This window comes from Mixophyes fleayi, chromosome 4 (assembly GCF_038048845.1).
Source record: "Mixophyes fleayi isolate aMixFle1 chromosome 4, aMixFle1.hap1, whole genome shotgun sequence".
NCBI classification, from domain to species: domain Eukaryota; kingdom Metazoa; phylum Chordata; class Amphibia; order Anura; family Limnodynastidae; genus Mixophyes; species Mixophyes fleayi.
Window position 1 is genome coordinate 75,853,681 of NC_134405.1, and position 24,827 is coordinate 75,878,507.

Here is a 24,827-nt window from a genome sequence, read left to right on the forward strand (position 1 = left end):
AACAAATAATATTAATAGACATATAATAACTCGAAAATATATTTTAGGGTTTTACACACATGATTTATGCAAATTTAAAACAAGCGTACTATTACCACAGGGACACTTTTAACAGCAACACAAATTGTCTAAGGATATTAATGATCCCTAAGAGCCGAGGGCTGGTGAGGACTCGAACCCACGTAGCAAGCTGGCAAGGTGGATTGTCTAACTGCTACACCACTGTACAAGTGGTGATGTCAAGGGAATAGAATACAAATTAAAGATGACCAGCAACTTCTAGCATAAGTTGTTTCCCTTAAAACATGGGGAAAAATGCCAATACTTGGAAATATTATACCCAGAAAGATTTGGTGCATGCAGAGTCACAATTTATGCATATCGAAATATATCCATGTTGATAAATACAAATCAAAAATAGAACATTTATTGCTCCCATTTCTACAATTTGATTTGGTGGAGCACTTAGCTTTTTCCACTGTTGCCAGTACAGAATTCACATGTCTTTGAAATCCAAAGTCTTTGCCAACAACTGCTTTGCTGTGTTGTAGCTGATAACACTGTTGAACATTACATATAGCCACCTTACACACCAAAACATATACTAAGTCACAGAGTGGAATAAATACCCTCAAACTTGTAAATATACCAAGGTTAGCCACATACACGCATCATTCAGGGTTCAAACTCATTACCTTGTTGTTGCAAGCTCATTTCTTTATTCACTGACTTATACTTCACATTGAAACACCAACACCAAACTGCACATTAACTAGTTAGCACAGCTGAATGACTGTCTTAGACCTGATAAATTGGCCATGTTGCAATTAATATGAACAGCATGATGGATAACGTGGTATTAAAATATTAACCCTAGATAAACACACACATTAATAAAAACACTGTTTTACTAAAGCAGCAGGAGCTGCAAAAACGTCACCAAACAAACGCGAATTAAGCGCGTTTGCGAATCTTACGCTAAATACAAGCAGTTGCATATAGTTTTTTACTTTTAGGAGTATGCTTAATAATGTGATTTATTAACTCACGTGGTGCTTAGGGTTGACCTGGGGCCTCGAACTTCTGCACTTAGTATTGGGGGGTGAAATACATAACCACTACACTATCGTGGCACATCTAAATGTAGCACATGCAAATGAATAATACCTCATAGAATTGTACTTAAAACTATTTTACCCATACTATTGCCACAACACTAACAGCTTAGCTCATTAATGACATCTGTAATAATCGTTATAATCTCTACTTACCTACAGAAAATAAACGTTGCTCACATGTCAGGTCACTTTTACACAAAACCACACTTGGCTAATTAGAACGCACCTGCGTGCTCCTAATGACGTGTCCGGCATACTCTCCAGCCTACTCACCTGCATTTAATTCACTAATTACAGTGTTACTTAAAAAGACCTTGCTTGGCCTTCTGTGTTGTTGGGAGATTCACAATTCTGGGTAAGTAGCCCTTAATGGTGAAATGTTTCATAATCTCTGCAGTTTATTGCTGTACCTTGCTCAACACTCATGTTTATTTGTAGGGAAAGATATTGGTGAGATACAGATAGAAAATTATGCTGAAAGGTCATAATGGTTAAGAATTTTATGTTGAAGGTTAGTGGAAAAGTCTTTAATTAGCTGCAGAGTTTGAATATTGAGGCAACTGTGTAGACTTGGGATGTGTCTCTGCATAGATACCTCTCGACTGTAGTGACACATAAAGACTATCCATCTATATTGATTTATTTTGTACCTGTTTACCCTCCCCTCCACAGATCTTGGTCCTGGATTGTGTTTTTTGGGTGTCTAGTGATTGCTTATTGACATTCCACATTTGTCTGTGTGTGGTAAGTAGAAACCAGATATTGTTTTATTACATACCCCTTGTTAAAATACTTTGCATTAAGAATGTCCATACTGTTTTTTGTTTTTTTTTCTCTTTTCTTTTTCTAATACCTTTTATTTGAAGTGTGGTTTTTCAGACCCTACCTTAAAGACACATTAACACTCTGTGCTTGAGTCATTAAGGAGAGCAAAGGATAAAAAATAAGTAAATGTTCTAGTGGACAAAGCATGTTACAATGTAAGGGGTCAATGTTGTATGTATTTTTATTTTTTTTGGAACAAAACATAAATATCTTCACATTTAAAAGATCAGTGGTCAAATCATGTGCAAGCTTAGTCAACGGTTGATTATCTAAGGTATGGTTATTCAAAATGGGAATATGAATAGACATGGTCTGGTGTGTTACTGAAATGGTTTATATGTGTAATAATAGGGGAAAAACCATGGCTACCTGTATTTTACCTTTACAATGTGTGTAGAAAGTATAGCTTCATGCCTCCAAGTTTAGCCTTAATGTCTTTAGCTAAATGCACGTTAATGGGGTAGTTTAAATCAACAGCCTAATGTGGCAACATAATTGGTTTGGTTTTTCTACAGTTTATTGATCAGCACATATAGTGTTGAGGAGTGCACATTATTGACACTTTATTTGTTTTTCTTATATCTACAGCCTTTAGATTACACTTGGCCTGCAGTGCTGGCTTTTCTGCCATTGCACTTCCTTTTGGAGTTGGTGGATGTTGCCATGGTGAAGGGTGTTTTCAAATGTAAGTAGTATAGTGCTATCTGCACTAAAATGTGATTGGCCAGTGAGTGTGCTCCATACAATAATGTCGTCGTTACTAAGCCTGCAATGTGTGGTTGCACAAACAAAACATATGGGCAGATGCTAGCTATGTAACATATGGGTTTGGTGTTTCAAATTAAGTCAAATAGTGCATTCAGAATCCTAGGTATAGTCCAAACACACAAGCCATTATTATACACTATAATATTACTGGCTTTTTTACACATGCCAATACATTGCTCAATCTCTTGATATCAAAATGCAAGTTGTCTGACCTAATATTGCCATATTAATTTGTTGCCTTTCGTTCAACAGGGTGTGTTGGCGTGGATTTTGGATTTGTGCAATTCGTGTCTCACTACATGTTGTTGAATTTCTCCAGAGCTCCAAGCCTGCTTATGTCTCTCTTCAGTCTGGCCAGATTGTCATCTCTTAATCCAAGGAATTTTTACACACACAGACCATTACCTTGTTTGCTTTGTTTTTGTCAGCACATTTGAATTCATATATGTAATAAATCTAGCCTATGCTGCAAATGTGTCAGCAATCAGTTGTCATACCATTTTGTACCATTACTACAGTGCACTGATTAATATTTTAATACCCATAAATCCATGTGTAGTGCTTTCAAAACTATTGTGGAACAGGTTTTATTTTAAATGAATATATGAAATCTAGGTGTGGTTATTTTCTCCTTTGCCACAGATACACCATAGCTTACAAACACGCTCAATGGGGTAAATGTATAGTTTTAGAAAATGTCTATAGTGTGGAGGTTTGTATGTGTTTGGTGCTTAGTAGTAAATTGTTTGGACACTTTCAGCTTTTAGAGCGAACATGTGATGTGCGTAGGAATATAGGCATCACATTACAGGTAAATGTATATAAAGAAAGCAAAAATGTTAGTGTCAGGTCACACACTACCAACTTTTGGCCCTTGGCCAAATGGGATAACAATATTTTTCGCTTGTGCTAGTGGCACTTTGTTTCAAAGTGTTCCAACACCCACATGCCAGACACAAACCCCACACTAACAATTATGGGGAATGCATTAGGGCACTAAGCTAGTGGAGTCTTGCTACAAGGCCATAATACCATCACCTAGGGCCTGTATCATTAGAAATCTTATCTTGTGCAAAAGGTAAGATGCTTATTGTTATGAAGAAACGGGGAGATAAGAGTGAAACAAAGATGGATTTTCATCCTAGCGTAAGAAATTTGTCACTTATGCAGTGGCTTTTGCTTCTTATCTCCTTTTTCTGAGCATGAACAGAGTGGATTAGCTTAAGATAAGCAAAAAATGACAGATAAGATCCTTAATGAATCAGGCCCCTAGTTTGCTAATTGGTCAAGGCAGCTATATGTAAACTTACAGCCACCATAGTTACTCCACATGAGAACTAGTTACATTAGTCTGATTACCCATTGTTAGGCAGCAGTCACTTGATATGTTTGCTGAACCTGATAATGCAGGTCTCCAATGTTATTGTGGTGTAGAAATGTGAAATTTAGTCTCAATACCATTTTCATGTAGCTTGCCCTCTGAAAGTGGAAAGTAGTGACAAATTAACATTCCACCTTTTGTTTCTCTTCAAAGTGTGTGTCGTAATACCACCTATGTCTGTTTAAACATGCTAGTCAATGTTAACAATAATTTGCAGCATTTGTCCATGCCTTGGGCAAGGGAAGTACAAAGCCTTAATGTACAGATATCCTCCCTTTAGGATTATGGCTCCATGTTCAAATTCCTTTACCACCATCTAATCCAGGGGTGGGCAAACCTGTCCTCAAGGGCCATATCCAGTTCATGTTTTTAGGATTTCTTTAATCATGTACAGCTGAGTTAATCTATTTGGCTGGGTCAGTAATTATCCCACCTGTTTCTACAGACAGAAATCCTAAAAACATGAACTGGATATGGCCCTTGAGGACAGGTTTGCCCACCCCTGATCTAATCCAAGAGTGTTGGGCCGAGCACACAGTATTTTGAGGGATTAATGTCTGGTAGATATTGTTGATGTTTACATTGTTAGGTGAGGCATCCATTTTTTTGGGCTTATAGAGGGTGAACGTGTGCAATGGGTACCTGTGTCTGTATTGGCAAGAAATCACAACATACCAAGCTTCACATGATATGTTGCCCGTTATATAAAATTGCTTGGCCTTGCATAAATGTTTTCCAAAACTGGAAGGGAGCCAAATCCAAGTGACGTGCCCACTTTAACAATGAATGTATCAGTGTACATTACGTAAGAAACTCTAGGGTCTGTTTGTTATAATAATGTATTCAAGGTTCCAGATTGGTTTAAACTATCATGGATTGGGGGGATCAGATCATAGAGTTTGGAAAAGCCTTTACAGGATAGAGGAGTTTGGTGGACAAACTACCTCTTGGAGTCTACTTACTTGTATTACAGAGTGTGCTTCTTTGCCTGACCAAACCATATCTATACTCCAAGCTTTTTCATTTGCGTCTTACATGATTAGTCAGACACACAGCACTACATACACCCTTATAGTGTGTCAAACTGTCACGTTAGTCTGTATTTCTTGATCCGAATCAGGGACCCTTGGGATTACCTGCAGCAGGTCTGAATCTGAACAGAGCAGCCTGGATGATCTTCCTGCTCATGTTCTTGCTGATTGTCCAATCTAGCAGGGGAATGAGCAGTCTGAGAATGTGGACACAAACACTGATTTTGTAATGCAGCCAGAAACACTGGGGCCAATAGCTATCCACTGGAGAGAAGTGTGTTGTTCAGGCAATGAACAGATCACAGCAGCAGCTTTAAATAGTTTGTCCCAAGCAACTATTGGCTGAGCACTTAATGGGATCACAGGTGCTGAATCTGGTTGATCTGGAATGATCACCTGACTGCATCCAAGATGCCTGTGCACATGCAGCAGAACAAACAGTGTGTGTTTGATTACAAACGGAGCTGTGGAGGACGGGAATGTTGCTGACGACCAGAAGGCACCCAGGTAGCAGTGATATGACAGCGGCTGATGGGGTAAGTGCACCTAAGATCCAAATGTAAGACCCAACCTATATGTGCTTAGTGCAATAAGGTCATGAGGTTACATGTAAATAACTGTTATGCTAAATGACGTCGAGTGTACCACACACTGTGCATTAGCACTAATCTTAAATACAAATCCCTTATTAGATTTTTAGAATTAGCACAGATTCTTACCTGTACAAAATAGTAGTTAACAATATTTGTCCTGTGCCATCATGGGAAAAAAAAAATTAAAATTTATTTGGGTTACCTTAACACCTGTCTTTTGTGGCTCCTTTGTGTCAGGTTACAGTTTGCAAATGCAATACTTTCTTGACAGAATGATTTGCCCTACCTCTAAAGGGGCACTGTAGTTGCACGTTGTGTTTGCAATTATTTAGTCAGGCAAATAAAGAAACACTGTGGCAAAAGCATTAAGAAGCTTACCTTGATACACTTCTTGTTTAAGTCTTCTTCAGCAAACCATGGGCCAGATTCATTCTGGAAAGGTAAGGCAAAGTAACTAAGCAAGGGCAAAGCATGTCAGTTTGGAGGGGGATGTAAACCAAAAATGTCATTGGAGATGTAATTTTGGGGTAGGAGAGGTCCTACCTGACATGAACATTTCAGTGTACAAATAAGCTATCAAGTATTTGTGCGGTACATTAGGATACAGACATTTTTTTTATTTTCGTGCTCTAAACCTATTGCTATTTTGCACCACTTGCATTTTAAAAGGCTTTTGAGCAGCATTCAGAAATATGTATCCTTGACATCTAGGTTCATTACTCAATCAGGGCCATGGCATGGTTTTGGTCAGCACACTGATATTAGATACATATTTGTTTGAATACGTTAATGAATCAGCCAGTTTGTTTGGAGATTATACTATGGTTAGACTTGATAACAAGCATTGTTATTACAAAAAACATTATGGAATCTGCCGTAAAAAAAGAAATAGACATTTCAGTAGTAGGAATTTTTTTATTATAAAAAAAAAAAATATACATATTTTCGTCATATATTAAACTATATTTGTTAGGTTAAAACAATACAAATTACTTTTTCCGTGTTTTTTTTAAAGCCGGTTGGACGGGAGGCTCCCCTACTCCGACTTCTTGTCACCCGTGATGTAGAGGAGTCAGAGGAACCAGGCAATGGGGCAAGGCAAGCGGGTTGTGTCCGACGAGGTGAAGGTGCAGGGTCAGGGTATGGGGATGGGGCCACGACAGGCGAGGGGGAAGTGGGCACAACAGGGGATTGGCCATAGCCACGAGCAAAGGCAAAACACATAAGACGACATAGTTCGGGGTCAGGGAGGGCGGAGGCGACAGACACATCAGGGAGGGCGGAGGCGACAGACACATCAGGGAGGGCGGAGGCGACAGACACATCAGGGAGGGCGGAGGCGACAGACACATCAGGGAGGGCGGAGGCGACAGACAACTGGGTATGGGGGCTGCCGAACAAATAATCTGAGCTGGGTGAAGGGATTGTGCCGGAGGTGCGTTGGGAGTGGACATGCAAGATATCACCCAGGAGTGTTGCAATATTTGTCACAGAAGCATTTAAATGATCCATTTTGGTGGCGAGTGTCGTCAGTAAAGAGGTGTGTGTGCTCATGAAATCGGAGAGTGTGTTAGTGAGACGGTCGATTTGCTGATCCGTGTGTTGGACAGTGCTTGATATGTGTGACAGGTGAACATTCTGTGCAAGAGTGACGTCTTTAAGATTTTCGGCTGCGCGTGCGAGTGTCCGCTGCCTTACATATTCAGCTGGAGGCAGCTGAGGCTCCTCCACATCACGGGCAACTTCTTCATCCACTGGTGAAGCAGGCGCCTGCTGCTCACATGCTGTAGAGAGATAATAAGTAAAATAAAGTAATTAGAATCAATGAGTAAGGTGCGATATTATATTGGCAAAAACATCTTACAACGCGTGATGTAGCATTGGTAAAGTGTCAGCTTCCCTTGAATGTGCTAGCAGCCCTTTCCGCTCCCCAAATACAAACATTGCCACTTATGGTCTGACATTTTAGGACGAGCCCTACATATTGAGACCATTTGTCTTCAGTGTGTAAATGTCATTTCCTACTATGTGATAGGCAAACACATTGTGCAATTGAAGTTTACCTTCACACACACATCCTGAGAGTTGACACTTTTACTCAGACAGATACAAAGCTTTACAGACATTAAGAAAGCAAACTCATCATGTACCTAGTGGAGCGGCCTCTCCTGTTCGGGGTGGGCTAGAGCCAGTGTCTATGTCGCCCACCCCAACTATCTCCACCAGGGCTATTGCAGCCCTCGCCCGCTCCTCGAGGGGTGTTAAAGTAGTACGTAGTCGAGGCCCCCCACCAGTGCCTTGAGCATGCCTGTGAATCTCAACAAGCTTCGCTTTCAGGCGTCCTTTATAGTCTGCCCATCTGTGGAATAGACAAACATTATTGCCTCACATAGTACCTTCAACTCAAAATGACACATTTTTCAATCAAATACATTGCACGTTTGCTAATCACAACAATTTAACCTTCACATACAGTAATAGAGATTTTGCTCTTTTGAAGCGCGTATAATGTGGTAAACATATTATGTCAATGTGACCAAGGGCCATGGTGTTAGTTTCTGAAAACAAAGGGCCTGATCAACAAATGCATTGGAGTCACAAGGTGGTTTCACCTCACAGGTGACTAATGCTACTATGTCACAATATCCATATTTATCTCTAGCGATATCTATATATATTATTTGACAAATACACACAGTCAGTAAAGTTAAATAGGGCTATTATTTTTAATTTTAATTCGTACCTTTTCTGTACTTCAACCTTTGTACGCTCATACGGAGATATTTCATTTATGAGCCTTGTGATTTCCTGCCAATGGGTTTGGCGCTCGCGTCCGGTTATTTGGCGGTTCCCACTGTGGAACCTCGCCAGAACCCCTTCTACCAGCACCTCCAGCTCCTCCTCTTTGAAGTTGTTTTTACGCCTAGTTGGCAGCCCTGGTGCCTCCACATTACTTGGGCCAGCATCAGACATATTCCTATTTCAAAGATAAGTTGTGTCTTTATAGGCAATGCACACAGTCAGGTGGTGATACAGAATCTAAGCACATTCCCCCCCTACATAAGGTACAATTTCACAAACTTCTAACTAGGTCTAAAACACATGCCCCTTATTATAATAAACATTGTGGTTTGTCTATTTAACGGCCATTTAGTTTGACCACTGCATTTTGACTGACATATTAGTCAAATACTATAGCAACATTCTCCTACTACTACTACTACTCTTCACTTTTCAAACCATAACATTGGTTTACAGGTTAGCAACACACCAAAATGAAGGATATCACTCAGTTGCAAACCCTATATTGTGTAATTATTATTAATATTTGGTTACAAATCAGCCAGCAACACACTTAAGTGTGTACTCCAAATGCAATTGTGGAGGTATGTGGGCAAAATAAGTGTATACATTTGGACCCATGTGTCCATCAATGCAATGAGCTAGTTATTATGCCGTTGAACAAGGATAAGTTTCAAAAGAACTTAGCATACTGTAGGCTACTATTGAAAACTTTACATGTTAAATGTGAGGCCAGGGGCCCTTTGCTTAGCAGTTTTTTTTACATTCCGGCCACACATATTGCAGAGCAAACAGTTTACTACATTAGGAGATAAAAATATTTTGGAACTATCCAGAAATTTCAGATAAATTCTTATACTTACTTTTCTCCAAAGTTTGGCACAAAAGACAAAAATTATTTTGATAGTCAACTGGGTAATGCGTGGTATGGGCTGCGAAAAAAAAAAAAAAATTAATTTTTATAAGCAAGAAAAGGTAATGTGGTAAACAAAGCTAACCTCCTAACTTGAATATGGATAAGGTTCAAAAGAACTTAGCATACTGTAGGCAGAAAACTTTAGGAGAACACAAAAAATAATAAAATCTTTCAATCTCTGATTTAGTTTGGTACTTACTGTTTGTTGTTGGCTTCTTAGACCAATCATCCAAATGTAATGTAATGAAATCTTGACTGTGCTCTATCCAGGCTAAAAAGCGAATGAACAGGCACTAGACCAAAGCACAGGTGGGTTTAAATGGAGTGTTGAATTAATAAACCAGGTGTACACTCTTCTTCCTAATTGCGGAGCACACTGTACTCGTCTCAGTGCAGGCGCCCGCCATGTTCTTGGTGGGAGAGACAATCAGAGTCACAACACAGGTGTGTGAAAGCTCCGCGTGTGACGTGAGCACGCCCATACGTGCTCAGCGAACCAATCGGAACGCAGAGGCCCCCATTTTGTGTTATAGACATTATACCAAAATGAGGGCTGCAATTTTCAGCAGGCGTGAGCTGAGAGTCCTTGCAGAGGGTATGGACAATGTACCCTCTGGACGGTATGTGTCCAACGAGGTGAAGGTGCGGGCCTATCAAAGGGTCCGCAGACGCCTCCGCCTCCGATACAACATTCGGCGGAGCACCGTTCAGCTCCAACGGCGGTGGAGCGATCTCCGGCGCCGCCAGCCCCAGCTTCTGGAGGAGCTCCGTAGGGAGATCAGAATAAGTGAGTTCTCTACTAATCGCCAAAAAAAAGTCAACATATATATATATATTTGCTCTATGGGCCTGATTCATGAAGGATCCTTAACTTGAGAAACTTCTTATTTCAGTCTCCTGGACAAAACCATGTTACAATGTAAGGGGTGCAAATTAGTGTTCTGTTTTGCACATAAGTTAAATACTGACTGTTTTTTCATTTAGCACACAGATACTTGATGGATTATTTGTACACGGAAGTTTAAAGTTGATATTTGTGTGCTACATGAAAAAGCAGTCAGTATTTAATTTATGGTCAAAACAGATTACTAATTTGCACCCCTTGCATTGTAACATGGTTTTGTCCAGGAGACTGAAATAAGAAGTTTCTCAAGTTAAGGATCCTTCACGAATCAGGCCCTATATGTTTGTAAATATGTTCACCCTAAACACCTGACATGGCCTACATAACAATGTGCAAGCACACTATAAAGGTCATGCCCCTTCCAGTGCACCCAATAAGCTTTGGCTCCTGTGTCCTAAATTTGTGTGCTATCCATTTACTGCCCTAAATGTTTTTGTGTGACAATTTTTACCAATAAGTGTGGTTTAGGAAATCAGGCATTCTAAGTCTTGACCCGAGTGCTGTAACTTGCTAGTCTAACCTTAAAAACATTTTGGAGTGGAAGATGTTGTCATTATTGGGTCAAGATTTAAAAGGCACGTTTCAAAGACAAAACACCTTAGTGTTTAGACTGATTTTTGCAAGCTCCCATAAGATGCAAACAGATTAGATAGTGTGCTAGATATAGCTAATCAATCATTACTTAACTGCCTATTTAGACTCTTTTAGACTGTAAGGTACTCCCAACAAAGGGTGATTTCCAAAGTATACTCAACATTCAAAGCTTTTTGACCTCCATCCACTAATTCGGTGGTCCTGTAAAGAGAGAACTAATTGACCAGGGCCAAGGGAGTTTGATGACTTAAAAGCACCTACATGAAAAAAACATACTACGGCCAAATGTGAACAAAACCTAATTAGGCGGCCAGTAGTATGTTTGGGGAGTGTGGTAGACAACACATGCAAATATGGAGCAAGCCTCCAAACTCCACACATATGTAACTATCATCAGGGAGTTGAACTCCTGACCCCAGTGCTGTGAGGCAGACGTGCTAACCACTAGACCACTGTGCTGGGCTGACAAGTCATGTGAAATGCTTTGTGTTCATCATGTTTACCTCCTTGCATTGTTAGTAGCAAATATTTATGCCTGCTGACAATGTAAAGTTGATTAAATATGTATGGTCACCTGATTGTCAAAATACAATAGTTTTTTTCAAATGGTGATTGTGTTAACATGTCCTTTTGTTTATATTTCCTTTTTTCAAACAGACCGGGCACGCTGGGAACGCCGCCAACGCCGCCGGGCATTCGTCGAGGCGCAGGCAGCTGAGGAGGAGGAGGAGGAGGAGGAGGAGCAGCAGCCAGTGGCGGTGGCAGTGCCACTGTCATCGGAGGAGGAGGAGGAGGCGGTGCCAGTGGCAGTGTCGCAGGAGGAGGAGGAGGCGGTGGCAGTGGCAGTGTCGCAGGAGGAGGAGGAGGCGGTGCCAGTGGCAGTGTCGCAGGAGGAGGAGGAGGCGGTGCCAGTGGCAATGGCAGTGGAGGAGCAGGAGGAGGAGGAGGCGGTGCCAGTGCCGGTGCCAGTGGCAGCAGCGGTGGAGGAGGACGAGGAGCAGCCTGACCGGGAGCCCCAGGATTTAGCGGACTCCACATCAGGCAGCCAAGAGGCAGTGGAGTTGGAAGATTGTAAGTATTTGCGATAAGTGATGGACATAGTTATACAAGATTGACATGTGCATTATACTTGTACATAATCCCTGCTGTGACATATGTTGATTAAATGGTGCCTTAAATGCCACAGGTTGAACACTTATAATATCTGCCTATACATTTTAGGCGCATTAAACACTCAAACCACAGCCATAGCCATCTTAACACATGGGCACGCAGGGCATTGGGCAAAACAATGTGGCCGCTAGCCTGGTCAACTCGTCAGTATATTAATGACTTGTTTATAAAATCTAATATACACCAAAATCGTTGGAATTCCTGTGAGTGATTGTATAGGTAGTGGCCCATGTAGTGCATAGACCTGGGGCCAATAATGCTGGATAAGACAACCCTGTACATGGCCCTCTCCCCGTGGCTCACCAGAATTTAGTACATTGATTCGAATGCCTTCTCAATGTCTAATGTGCGTGCAAATGGTTTTGTGGCCAGAGGGCTAAGTTTTGAAAGTAATGTAACAGTAAACATCTCTAGTAAATCCTGTCTGTCTGATGAAATATGTATCCATGTATGTAATGTTTAATTTCTGATTTCTTTCAGCACCCACTGAGGAAGCTGGCAATTGGCCTCCACCACCACCCACCGCAGCAGAACTGATGGCCCACATGGGTCAAATTGTGGAGGACCTGGAAGGCCTCCACGTACATATTGGGAATATTGTAGGCAACCTGCGTTTTAAATTGGCCTACTGGGCCTCATTTCGATGATATTTTATTTATTTGTTCTCTGATGTATATGTAAATAGTTTGAAAACATTGTTGCGTTTTAAAAATATATACCTTTATAAAAAAACAAAGCTTGGTGTGTGTGTCTTTATTCATCTCATTACACAACATGTGGGTATATATAATAGTCCGAAAAGAGTAATGAAGAAATATGTTTTGCTTATAGCATCATTTGTAAAACACAAAAGGATTTCTTTAGCTGTTTGCATGTAATCCAAAAGTAACATGTGCCCTCCACGAACAAGCCACCCCTATAAGAGGTATTGCATCTGTAGGCCCTGTGTGCAAGATAAAATCCAAAAATGTCAAACGCTCTAGCTAGTTACCAATTCCCCCAAATACATATGTCATTGTAGTGATACTCCAAGGTAACGTTCAAGTATCAGAGCAAAGCCAGTCACACATTGAAGAGAACCTCTAAAGTGTACCCAGAAGTGGCGTCAATGGTGTAAGGCAGAAGTGCAAGCGAGGGAAAGGACCATGGTACTGGAGTGTGGAGAGCGGCCTGTTTGGATAAAGCTGAGTACATGACATAACGTGTACGCCATGGATCCAGATGAAAGTCTATATGCTGACAATGTTGCATTTACCTCCAAGGAAGCTGTCACCTACAACACCCCCCCCCCCCCCCCCTCTTAGTCCATTTAGAATACTCAATGTCAGCATGCACCTAATACTGTGCATGTGAAGTATAGGCCGTGAGGCTTCTTGGATTTTCCCTCCAAATAAATATTTACTTTCAATACAGTATAAATCAGAGGGCATATTTTACAATATGGTTGAGCGTGTATAACAAATGCAAAATAAAAAAAAAAAACATTGTGTCCCATTTCTTGTTAGGATAATGATTCCAGTCCACACATTAGTTATGGGTATGCTCAGTATTTGAACTCATGTCTGCTGTGTTGTGAGTCCAAAGTGCTAACCAGTGAGCTACCTGTGATATTGGTATTTTATAAGTAATTTGTGTGAATAATGTAGAGTAGTATTAAGTGTGAGGTGTCTGTGTAGCACGCATGCTGTATTGTTGGTGTTGTCTGTGTATTTTCATGTCTCAGGTTGGGGTAGCGGGTAGCTGTCCCCATTTGCATACAGTCATTCCTGAGTTGTAATCCAGACAGAAACCCTTCCTCTGTGTGGAGGTTGTATATACACTCTTGTGTGTATCCTTTATGGAAGAGTATGCTATGCATTCATTTTGCTGAAAAGGCAAAGATGTATTCACACCACATACATTTTAATACATTCGTTATTCATGTGTTTTTAATGTAGCCATGTGCATGCATTTTGCATACTATACGGCGACTTGAAATCGAAGAAATCCTAAACACAGATCGTGAGCAATGTGTTTTTGACAAGTGTGTATTAGGTTAATTGGTAGCAAAGGAAAAACAACCGTCCAGAGTGTTGCACATCATTGTTATTTGTCAGTGATTAATGAGTAGAGAGCTATGTCGTAAAAATAAGCCCCAGGCATTTATGTTGTGTTGTGTGTAAACAAACTGTTGGGTCCCTCCCACAGTGGGCGTGAGGTTTGCATTGCTTGGCTTGTCGTCAATCAGTTGAGAGCCGTCGCTTATGCGTGTAGCATGTTTAAAGATCCGCAGGTGGGTGTGTTTTCTAACGTTTGCGCTGCTTATTTCCGTCACTTAGACCACATGGGGGTGTGTTTTTGCTGTTTGAGGTGCTTATTTCGGTTTACGTCACTCAAAGTATGCAAGGCAGATGCGTATGCGTTTGCGAACTTTGATGAATCGGGCCCCATGGTAGGATGTTGTCGCTTACCCAGGGATAAGATTGAGAAACTGCGAACAATCATATCAGAGGTTCTGAGTGCAGATGCTAGCTCTCTGCGGCGCATCCAGTCACTTCTGGGTACATTGAATTTTGCTTGTAGGGTAATCCCTATGGGCAGGATATTTAGCAGAAAGTTACAATTGGCCACAGCAGGCTTGACAAGGCCTCATGCACGGATTCGCCTAGCATCCGATATTCGGGCAGATCTTAAGATCTGGGCAACTTTCTTGCAAGATTTTAATGGCGTGCGGATTTGGCCTGAATGTCCAGTATCTAGTAGGGAATTAGAACTGCACACGGATGCTTCCGGAGCCCACGGCTTCGGAACCTTTTTTCAAGGGGAATGGTGTGCGGCTACTTGGCCGACGGAATGGCATATAAATGGCCTAGTTAAGAACATGTTGGTGCTAGAGCTGTTTTCCATAGTACTGTCCCTAGAGCTATGGGTGAAGAGTTTGTCTGGCCGGAACGTAGTGTTCTGGTGTGACAATCTCGGGGTAGTTCAAGCTATTAACCGTCAGACCGCTTCCCCTCTCTGCCAGCAGTTAACTTATTGCGCAGACTGGTGTTGCGTTCGTTAGAGTTCGACATTTCATTTCAGGCCAAACATGTTCCCATAGCTGACTCTCTATCTCGTTGCCAATGGCGGCGTTTCCGGTTTTTAGCACCCCAAGCTAGACTAACAGGTATTCCCTGTCCCCTTTCCGCTTGGCAGATGGTCGAGCCGGTATAATGGGTCTGGCGGAATTGTCGTTGGCTGCTTCCACGAGAAAATCGTATAGAACTGCCTGGCACCAATGGCAATTGTTCCTGAGTTCGTATCCGGGCTGTCACCCTTCAACTCAAAAGGATCCCATGTTAGATTTCATGTGGAGTAGGTACCTCCAAGGAGCATCAAAATCCAATATGGCCTCTACCCTGTCAGGGATTTCCTTTATGGCTCGTCTGCATAGTGTGGCGGACCCCACTAAGGGCTTCATGATCTCCAAAGCATTGAGAGGTTGGGCAAAGGAACGGCCTGTAGAGGTGGACGCAAGACGTCCCATTTCTGTAGCTATATTGAGGTTATTGGTGAGTGCTCTCACAGTGGTCACAACGAATCAGTACGAATCGCTCCTTTTCAGCACAGCATTTTGCATGGCCTTCCATGGGGCTTTTAGAATAAGTGAACTGGTTGCGCGATCTAATGCAGATATTGGTAATGCGCTATTGGCGAAGTATACATATATTACTGATTCACACGTGGGTTGTAAATTAGCCCGCTCAAAGACTGACCAACTCAGTAAAGGGCATTGGTTTAACATAGCAGCACAGGAAGATACGGGTATATGCCCGATGGCTTGGTGCTCAAAATTTTCAATAGTTCACCCAAAAGAAGGGAAGATGTGGCTGATATATGCAGATGGTTCACCTCTTTCCAAATTCCAATTTAATGCAGTATTTAAACGTGCGTTGGTGCATGTGGGTTTAGACCCATCGCTCTATGGTACCCATTCATTTAGAATCAGGGCGGCTACTGCCGCAGCAGAAAGAGGTTGTACAGGCAATAGGCCGCTGGAAGTCAGGAGCTTATAAGTCATATATACGCCCACAACCCTAGCATAAGGTAAATACTGCCCCACCATGGCGATAACCTTGGGCTCTGCTGCTTTTAGCGAGGGCGTGAGTGGATTTTTTCCCTGTTCTCACTGGATCAAGGTCTGATTGGCTATGGGCCTCCAGGGTTTGCAGGTTTTTGTCCTTCACCTTGGTTATTGCTGCCTACCCCTTCCCATCATGGTTCACTGTACTACTACAGGTATTCATATATTATGTCGGCTTGTACGGCTGATTGTAGTCAGGGAAGTAGGCACAATAATATTTTAAGCTGGTGGCAATGCGTAAAGTGTACGCTTAGGCGTTTACACTTGGTAAGTTTTGAACAGCATGCAAGTTGGTCAGTCTTTGGTGAAGCGGCTATTGTGATGGGATCGCGCTGGCGGATGTATTCTTAACATACAGGGATCGGTAAGGTAAAGCGGATCCACAGCCATGGGAACTGCTTGGTCAACATTATCCTGCATGTTATAGTTTTTAGCTGTCGTATGTCACTTGAGGGGATAAAGCGGTCCCACAGTTTATTGGACCTGCTTGGTTAGACCCCCCGATAGTTTGAACTTTAAGTATAAAAGGTATGACATACGTCAATGGACGGAGGCTAAAGCGGTCTGGCAGTAACATGTAGACCTGTGTTTTTAAATAAACCTTTTATACTCATATTTATGTGCTGCAGCTTTGGAGGATAAAGCAGTCTTATGGTGCACATTGACCTGCTTGGTAGTTGACCTTCAATATTTAGTATGCGTACACTGCAGTTTATGGAGTTTTAAGCCGTGTCATAGTTCATTTAGACCGGCTTGGTATACGAATTTATGTTAAAGCGGTTCGTTAGTGGCACCAGAACCCGCTTGGTTGTTTCTCCATTTTTTAATATGTTATAAGGTTAAAGTGGTCTCTTTAAATTTACATCCAGACCTGCTTGGTTTTAAGATACCTCCGGTTTTCTCTGTTATGAGAAAAAGTTTGATGGGTGTTAAGCTTCAGGATAGCTTGTCATGACCTACTGTGGAGTGCAGAGGTTGGTTCACACCAGCAGATATATATATATATGTTTGGTTCGAATAAGCAAATTAATTTTATGGCCCTAACCAATTATATTTTTTGGTCTTAGGTCTGCAGAAGATTAACGTATGGGTCATAGGCCACTCATATGTATATTGGGCCGAGAAACATCATATGGCCTACGACTGGTCCCTATTTACCAACCCTATAACATTCAGATGGGTTGGAAGGAGGGGATTGTTATGGCATGCTATCATGCTACTTTTGGACAACGAAATTAATCAATTTGGCCCCCCTGACATTCTATTGGTTCATGCAGGCGGTAATGATCTAGGCCATGTCAAATCCTTGGATTTAATTATAGGTATAAGAGAGGATTTGAGAGCGTTACATGCTAGATGGCCTGGGATTAGGATAGGTTGGTCCCACATTATCCCCCGCCTTGCTTGGAGAATGCCCATCGCCCCTCCCGTTATGAAGACCATAATTCGGAAGGTCAATAAGGCCGCAAGTAAAGTGGTCGAAGCTTTTGGTGGGTTTGCTATTGCTCACCCATGGATCACGGTGAGGCACACTCATTTTTTCCATACAGACGGGGTGCACCTCACAGATGAGGGCATGGAGTGGTTCATTATTCATCTTTATAGGCATTTAGGTCCCTTAGTTCTTTCTCTGTGTGGCTGGCCAGGTTCCCGTTAAAGGGTCCTGGCTGTGGGTAGGAGAGCAATGCAGTCAGCGACTGATCGAAGGTGCTACCATTTAATTGGCCGCACGTCACTGCCCCTTTTGCAGTAACCTGACTCTTGGCCTCTGGGGCGGAGGATATACGGTCGTATATGACAATGTGAGTCCAGAAGGGGGCAGTCACGATGACACCAAGTTTAGTACCGACCAATCGTAAAGACTTGGGATCCGTAAAGTCTTGGGACAGCGGTATTGCTTTACCTTACGCTGTATTGGTTTAAAGTTTAGTCGTTAGCTGACTGCTTCGCTCTCGTCGCCATTCAGAGTTTTAAAATAAAATTCTTCCACAAAAATAAATACGCCCCTTTTTTGCCAAACTTATATCTTGTGTCCGTGTCGTTATTTTAGATAAGAGGTATTAAGTGTTTAATCATTAAGGTATAAGTGCAAAGATAAAAGGTATTAGCACTGAACATTTTAATTTAAGTGAAGCCCTAAGCTGAGGGCAATTAAAATTTTGTGCTATATTTCATCAGCACTGCATTAGGGGTTAAACATTTGGTGTCAGACAGCCTATCACTCCTGGGGGAGTGGTTTCACAGGAGGGCATAAATTACATGGGAGATGGGGGCTGGCTCTCTCTTGTCCTGGATGCCAGATACCTCCCTCCCGCCCGGCATAAGCTGGTTATACTAAATTCAGGCCTTGTCTTAGGTCAAGGCGCTGCGGGTAGGAGAGCAATGCAGTCAGCGGCTGATCGAAGGTGCTACCGTTTAATTGGCCGCACGTCACTGCCCCTTTTGCAGTAACCTGACTCTTGGCCTCTGGGGCGGAGGATATACGGTCGTATATGACAATGTGAGTCCAGAAGGGGGCAGTCACGATGACGCCAAGTTTAGTACCGACCAATCGTAAAGACTTGGGATCCGTAAAGTCTTGGGACAGCGGTATTGCTTCACCTTACGCTGTATTGGTTTAAAGTTTAGTCGTTAGCTGACTGCTTCGCTCTCGTCGCCATTCAGAGTTTTAAAATAAAATTCTTCCACAAAAATAAATACGCCACTTTTTTGCCAAACTTATATCTTGTGTCCGTGTCGTTATTTTAGATAAGAGGTATTAAGTGTTTAATCATTAAGGTATAAGTGCAAAGATAAAAGGTATTAGCACTGAACATTTTAGAGTGTGGTGAGCCAGTGACCCGGGACAGAGGGAGGGTGGAGGGGGGTCCTGGTATCCCAGGCAAATTTTGGGACCTGTTCACATGACAGAGAATATAAGTGAAATAAGACACATTTAAAGGGGTGATTACCCCAGAGCCTGGTTGCATATAAAGAGGGGAAGGAGTCCCCAAGTTCAGAGCCATGACAAAGAAGAATTCCTGAGAGAAAGAAAAGGGAAACCCCAATAAAGAAGGGGTTCTGGAAAGAAAGAGTACCATAGCTTGTGTTAGAAGCAAGAGGACACAGTGGGCCTGATTCAATAAGTAAAGTACAGCAAAAAAAATGAGTAACTTTCCACAAGATAACTTGCTAAAGTGCTAGGGTAGTATGACATTTTGAATTAGCATGTTATTAGAGCAGTGTATATAGTGCGCTGGGTAAAACATGGCAATGTCTGAAATGTGTGCTTTGGCGAAAACAAATGATCTCTATACTGTATTTTAGTATTGAAACCTAAGGGTATAATACTTTTTTATTTATTAAGGAGGAAATGTAAATATTTAAAGTGTACTAAAGCACCTAGTAGAGAGAACACTAACAGCTGATTAACCCGGTCTTTAACCCTTGTATTAAAGTACATCTAGCACTTGATCTATAAGCATTTTTTTCCTTCAGTGCTCTCCAATTTGAAATCAAACTGTACTATATGGCAGATTTATAGTTAGGGTAGGGCATACCATAGATCAACTTTAAATTTCAGTGTACATATAAGCTATCAAGTATTTCTGTGCCACATGAAAAAAACCACAGTATTTAATTTATGTGCAAAATAATAAACTAATTTGCACCCCTTGCATTGTAACATGGTTTGTCCAGGAGCAAACTTAATCTAACTAAACTAAATCCTTTTTTTTTTACTTACTTTCCTTAATAAATCAGGCCCAAAATGTTTATTTGTAATGCAATAGAATTTCATGTATTCAGCTTAGATGTAGGATTCATTCTTCAATGTGGTCACTGGAGGGCAGCAAATACCAAGCATTGAAGTCACATATTGTAACAAATCTTCAACTACTCTCTAGCCTAGGCTTTCCTGCAGAATATCCCCAGTTGAGTATTGGAGGCAGCATCATCTGCCTTTCAGCCTTTCAGAACTCAAGTTAGGCTTCATGGCTCAAGGCTGCCTTGTCTCTGGACTCTCTACATTACTAATTAATCTATGTTCCATGAAAGAGGATGCTGAGGTGAGATGCTAACATTATCACCTCCCCGCTTCTGTGCCCCCGGTCCCACAGCTCACTAGTTCCGCCCATGAAATTGTAGGCTGTAGTAAAGGTCTTTTGCGGTCGTAGATTATTTGGATGTTGCTGTGTTCTCTGGTGTATCGTTTGTTTCTGGTCATGTGCAGAGCAATTTTATGCAAAATATGGCATGTATTGGTATTTACGTGCCTTAATGAATCAGGCCCTAAATGATATCTTCCTCTAGTGGTCACTCGTAGTATTACATGATCTTTTGTACTCTAGATCAGTGTTTCTCAAACCCTATCCTCAGGACCCTTAACAGTGCATGTTTTCCAGGCGGTGAAAAGGTTTGAGAAACACCATTCACTTTTACAGACAGACCAACAAACTGGCAAAACAATGATGCTTTCAATATCCACAATGTGGACATGCTCTAGGTTTGCTCCGTCTCTGTGCAAATGTAAAATGTATACTAACTGTTAGCAGCCTCGGACACCGCCACGTCTCTCTTACCACTGCTGCTGGCATCCCAGCTGTCTCAATGACGACCGGGACGTCACTTCTGGATCCATCATCCCAATTGTATAGGCAACAGCCGAGACACCTGGAGCTCTTTGCCGCCCCGACCGGCCAGCTGTCAAACAGCCGGGCACACGCGCGCAGATCTGTTCTGACCCAGCCATCCATGGCTGATTAATTGTTCATGCTGCAGCCTGATTTGATTATGCAGCTGGGAACTTTAGTTCTCATTGGCCACACGGCTATTAATCATTTAGGCAGGTCCTGGGGATACTTTCAGGGCCTTGCCCTGATTGGCTGTTAGTACTATTTCAGGCAGTGAGGACTGAGCCTCACTACCGGTTATAGCGTTCTATTCCAGTTTGCTACCTGCGTCTATGCTGTGCTGGTGTTTAACCTTGGATAGCTTTCCCGTGCATGTCCTCTGCCTGTTCCTGGACTCTGAACCTCTGCCTGTGACCCTAACCTTCTGCCTGTACCCGGACTCTGAACATTTGCCTGTGACCCTGACCTTCTGCCTTTACCTGGACTCTGAGCCCTTGCCTGTGGCCCTGACCCAGCTCGCACCAGATGTCTCCACCTGTGCTCCGTGTATTAACTCCTGTACCTGAGCTCTACCGTGTGACCATAAACTTGTACTACATTCAGTGTAAGTGCTGGGGGCATCTGAGTACCTGTGAGCATAACCAGTCTCTACGGGAAAGGCGGCTGCTATAGGTGAAGACCTCTTCCCCTAAGTTCTACAAGTTTATGCCGCACTGGTTGCCATAACATTATAACCGGCCAGTGAAGATCAGAAGTAATATCTATCATGGAGGACAGCGGGACGAATCTTTCCCGAGCCCAGGTCCTGGCGAATCAGATCCAGACGTTGTCACAGGTTGTACAGAGTTTGTCTCATTGCTTGTCAGTACAAAAGGAATCCTCCAGGAATTTGCAGGATCTACAGGATCTTCTCCTGGCGTTGTTATTAAGCCGAAACTGAACCTGCCCGATCGATTCTCTGGAAGCAGATCCTTCTTCCGCAACTTCAAGGAGAGTTGCGAGTTATATTTTCGCCTGAGACCACGCTCCTCTGACTCTGAACAGCAGAGAGTCAGTATCGTAATCTCCTTACTTCAGGGCGAACCCCAGTCCTGGGCCTTCAGTCTTCCATCAACGAGTCCATCTTTTCAATCCGTGGATGCCTTCTTCCAATCCCTAGGTCTGCTATATGACGACCCAGACAGAGTGGCCTCAGCTGAGTCTCATCTTTGGGCGTTGAGGCAAGGACATGGCTCTGCTGAAGAATTTTGTGCAGAATTCAGACGGTGGTCAAGCGATTGTGAGTGAAACGATCCAGTACTTCAGAGTCAGTTCCGCTTAGGCCTTACAGAACAAATCAAGGACTCCTTAGACCAGTATCCTTCGTCAACCTCACTTGAAAGTTTGATGCAACTAGTTATTAAAATTGATCGCCGACTCAAGGAAAGGAAAATTGAGAGAGAGTCATCTATACCTCCTTGCTCATCACCTAAGCCCATGCAGTTGGGCGCTTACCGTCTGCCTCCTGATGAACGCTCCAGACAGCGCTCCCTGGGTCTCTGCATGTATTGTGGTTATTCGGGCCACCAAGTTTGTAACTGCCGTATCAAGTCGGGAAACGCCTAAACCTAAGCGCTGGTGAAGCGGTGCACTTAGGTTTTCAAATAATCTCTTCAGAAAATTCCTTGGTAATCCCTGCACGCTTAATCTTCAGAGATCATTGTATAGATGTGTCAGCCTTCCTCGATAGTGGTTCAGCAGGTAACTTTTTGGATATCCACTTGGCTCAGACGCTTGAAATTGCTGATATCAAGTTGGGATCGAGCATTACCGCCTGCGGCTTGGATGGTAACCCCTTGGTTGGGGGTAGAATACTCGCTAAGACTCCATTGGTTTGCTTATCTGTAGGAGCCCTCCATGCGGAGGAGCTCCCATTCTTCCTGATCACCTGTTCCTCTGCACCGTTGATTCTGGGGTATTCTTGGCTTCAGAGCCATAATCCCCTTATTGATTGGGAATAGGGGGAGTTTGTCCGTTGGAGTACAAAGTGTTCTTCTTCTTGCCTGACCCTACCTCTCAGGGCCCTTCAGCCTAGTCCTGAATTGTTACCTGCACCCTACCAGGATTTCAGTGATGTATTCTGTAAGAAGAAAGCCAACTCTCTCCCGCCTCATCAGGATTATGACTGTGCAATTGATCTTGTACCTGGTTCTGAGTTGCCCAAGGGGCCTCTATATTCTTTGTCTATCCCTGAGACCCAGGCCATGGAGCTGTATGTGGAAGAATACCTGCGAAAAAGTATCCGCCCTTCCAAATCTCCCATAGGAGTCGGTTGCTTCTTTGTGTCCAAAATGGATTGCAGCCTCAGGCCTTGCATAGATTTTTGTGGTTTGAACAAAATCACGGTTAAGAACACGTATCCTCTGCCATTCATTTCTGTCTTATTTGACCAGCTTAAAGCAGCCACCATTTTCTCGATGATTGACCTCAGAGGTGCCTACAATCATATAAGTATTAAAAAGGGGGATGAGTGGAAAACGGCTTGTTATGCCATTCGGTTTATGTAATGCTCCAGCAGTCTTTCAAGACCTCATCAATGATGTGTTACGGGAATTCCTTGGAAAAACGATTGTCGTCTATCTGGACGATATTTTAATTTATTCACAATCCTTGTCCCAGCACCGTCAGCATGTTCTTGAGGTTCTGCAAAAATTACCTGAACATCACCTCTATGCAAAACTGGATAAGTGTGAGTTTGAGGTTTCCAGATAGCCTTCCTGGGGTACATCATCTCTTCATCTTTGTTTGCTATGGATCCCAAGAAGGTTCAGGCAATTCAGGACTGGGTCCTTCCTACTAATTTGAAGGCGATTCAGAGATTCCTTGGCAGGGGCAGGCTGGGCTGGGGGGCATTTGCCCCCCGGGCTGGTTCCATTGTGGGCTGCCTTGGGCTGGGTCACTGGACCACCTACATTTTGTTTCCTTCAAAATGTTCCTAATAGGCTGTTGAATCAAGTTTTGCCCCCCCAGGCTAAAATTTGTCAGCTGGTACATTCCCTTTCTTCTGTAACTTCAGGTGCCATCCAAAAGCAAGTTCAATCATCAATCTTCAAATAGGCCTCGGCCTCTTCTTGTAAATGGAAACCATGAGTTCATTGTGGAAAAAATTCTTGACTCAGAAAAGGTTCAAGGTCGGATCCAGTTTCTGGTGCATTGGAGAGGTTATGGCCCGGAGGAGCGATGTTGGGTTCCGCAGAGGCGCCTCCATGCTGATAAACTCATAAAGGAATTTTTTAGGAAGTTTCCCACTAAGCTTGGATGTCGGGGTTTCTTGACCACTCCTAAAGGGGGGGCACCGCCGCAACTCTGTTACCCCTGCTGCTGGCATTCCAGCCGTCTCTATGATGACCAGGACGTTACTTCCTGCTACCTCATCCCGGTTTCTAGGAAACAGACAGTTCTCATTGGCCACATGGCTATTAATTATTTAGGCAGGTCCTGGGGATAATTTCAGGGCCTTGCCCTGATTGGCTGTTAGCACTATTAGGACTGAGCCTCACTGCCGGTTATAGCGTTCTATTCCAGTTTGCTACCTGCTTCTATGCTGTGCTGGTGTTTAATCTTGATAGCTTTCCTGTGCATCTCCTCTGCCGGTTCCTGGACTCTGAACCTCTGCCTGTGACCCTGACCTTCTGCCTATACCTGGACTCTGAACCTTTGCCTGTGACCCTGACCTTCTGCCTGTACCCGGACTGAGAGCCCTTGCCTGTGGCCCTGACCCAGCTCGTACCAGACGTCTTCACCTGTGCTCTGCCAGGCCAGTCAGACGTTATCATCTCTGTTCAGTCCGCATACCTCTGGCCTGTCCCTACTCCGTGTATTACCTCCTGTACCTGAGCACTACAGTGTGACCATATACTTGTACTACACTGAGTGTAAGTCCTGGGGGCATCCGAGTACCTGTGAGCATAACCAGTCTCTACGGGAAAGGCGGCTGCTATAGGTGAAGACCTCTTCCGCTAAGTTCT

General features: G+C 42.9%; 1 protein-coding gene and 1 long non-coding RNA gene across 2 annotated transcripts; one reads left to right on the top strand and one right to left on the bottom strand.

The window, feature by feature from the left end:
- The first annotated feature begins 1,748 nt into the window (after positions 1 to 1,748).
- Positions 1,749 to 3,195, top strand: LOC142149892 (uncharacterized). The gene is made up of 3 exons (XR_012690905.1): positions 1,749 to 1,862; positions 2,532 to 2,628; positions 2,964 to 3,195. It is a non-coding gene; the product is annotated as an uncharacterized LOC142149892 (long non-coding RNA).
- A 674-nt stretch (positions 3,196 to 3,869) lies between these two features.
- Positions 3,870 to 9,405, bottom strand: LOC142150715 (uncharacterized). Its single transcript, XM_075205911.1, has 4 exons — positions 8,460 to 9,405; positions 7,867 to 8,075; positions 7,183 to 7,500; positions 3,870 to 3,907 (listed from the first exon to the last, which is right to left on the bottom strand). Exons 1-4 carry the CDS (start codon positions 8,687 to 8,689, stop codon positions 3,870 to 3,872), a joined length of 795 nt encoding a protein of 264 aa, XP_075062012.1. The 5' UTR covers positions 8,690 to 9,405.
- Positions 9,406 to 24,827: the final 15,422 nt, after the last annotated feature.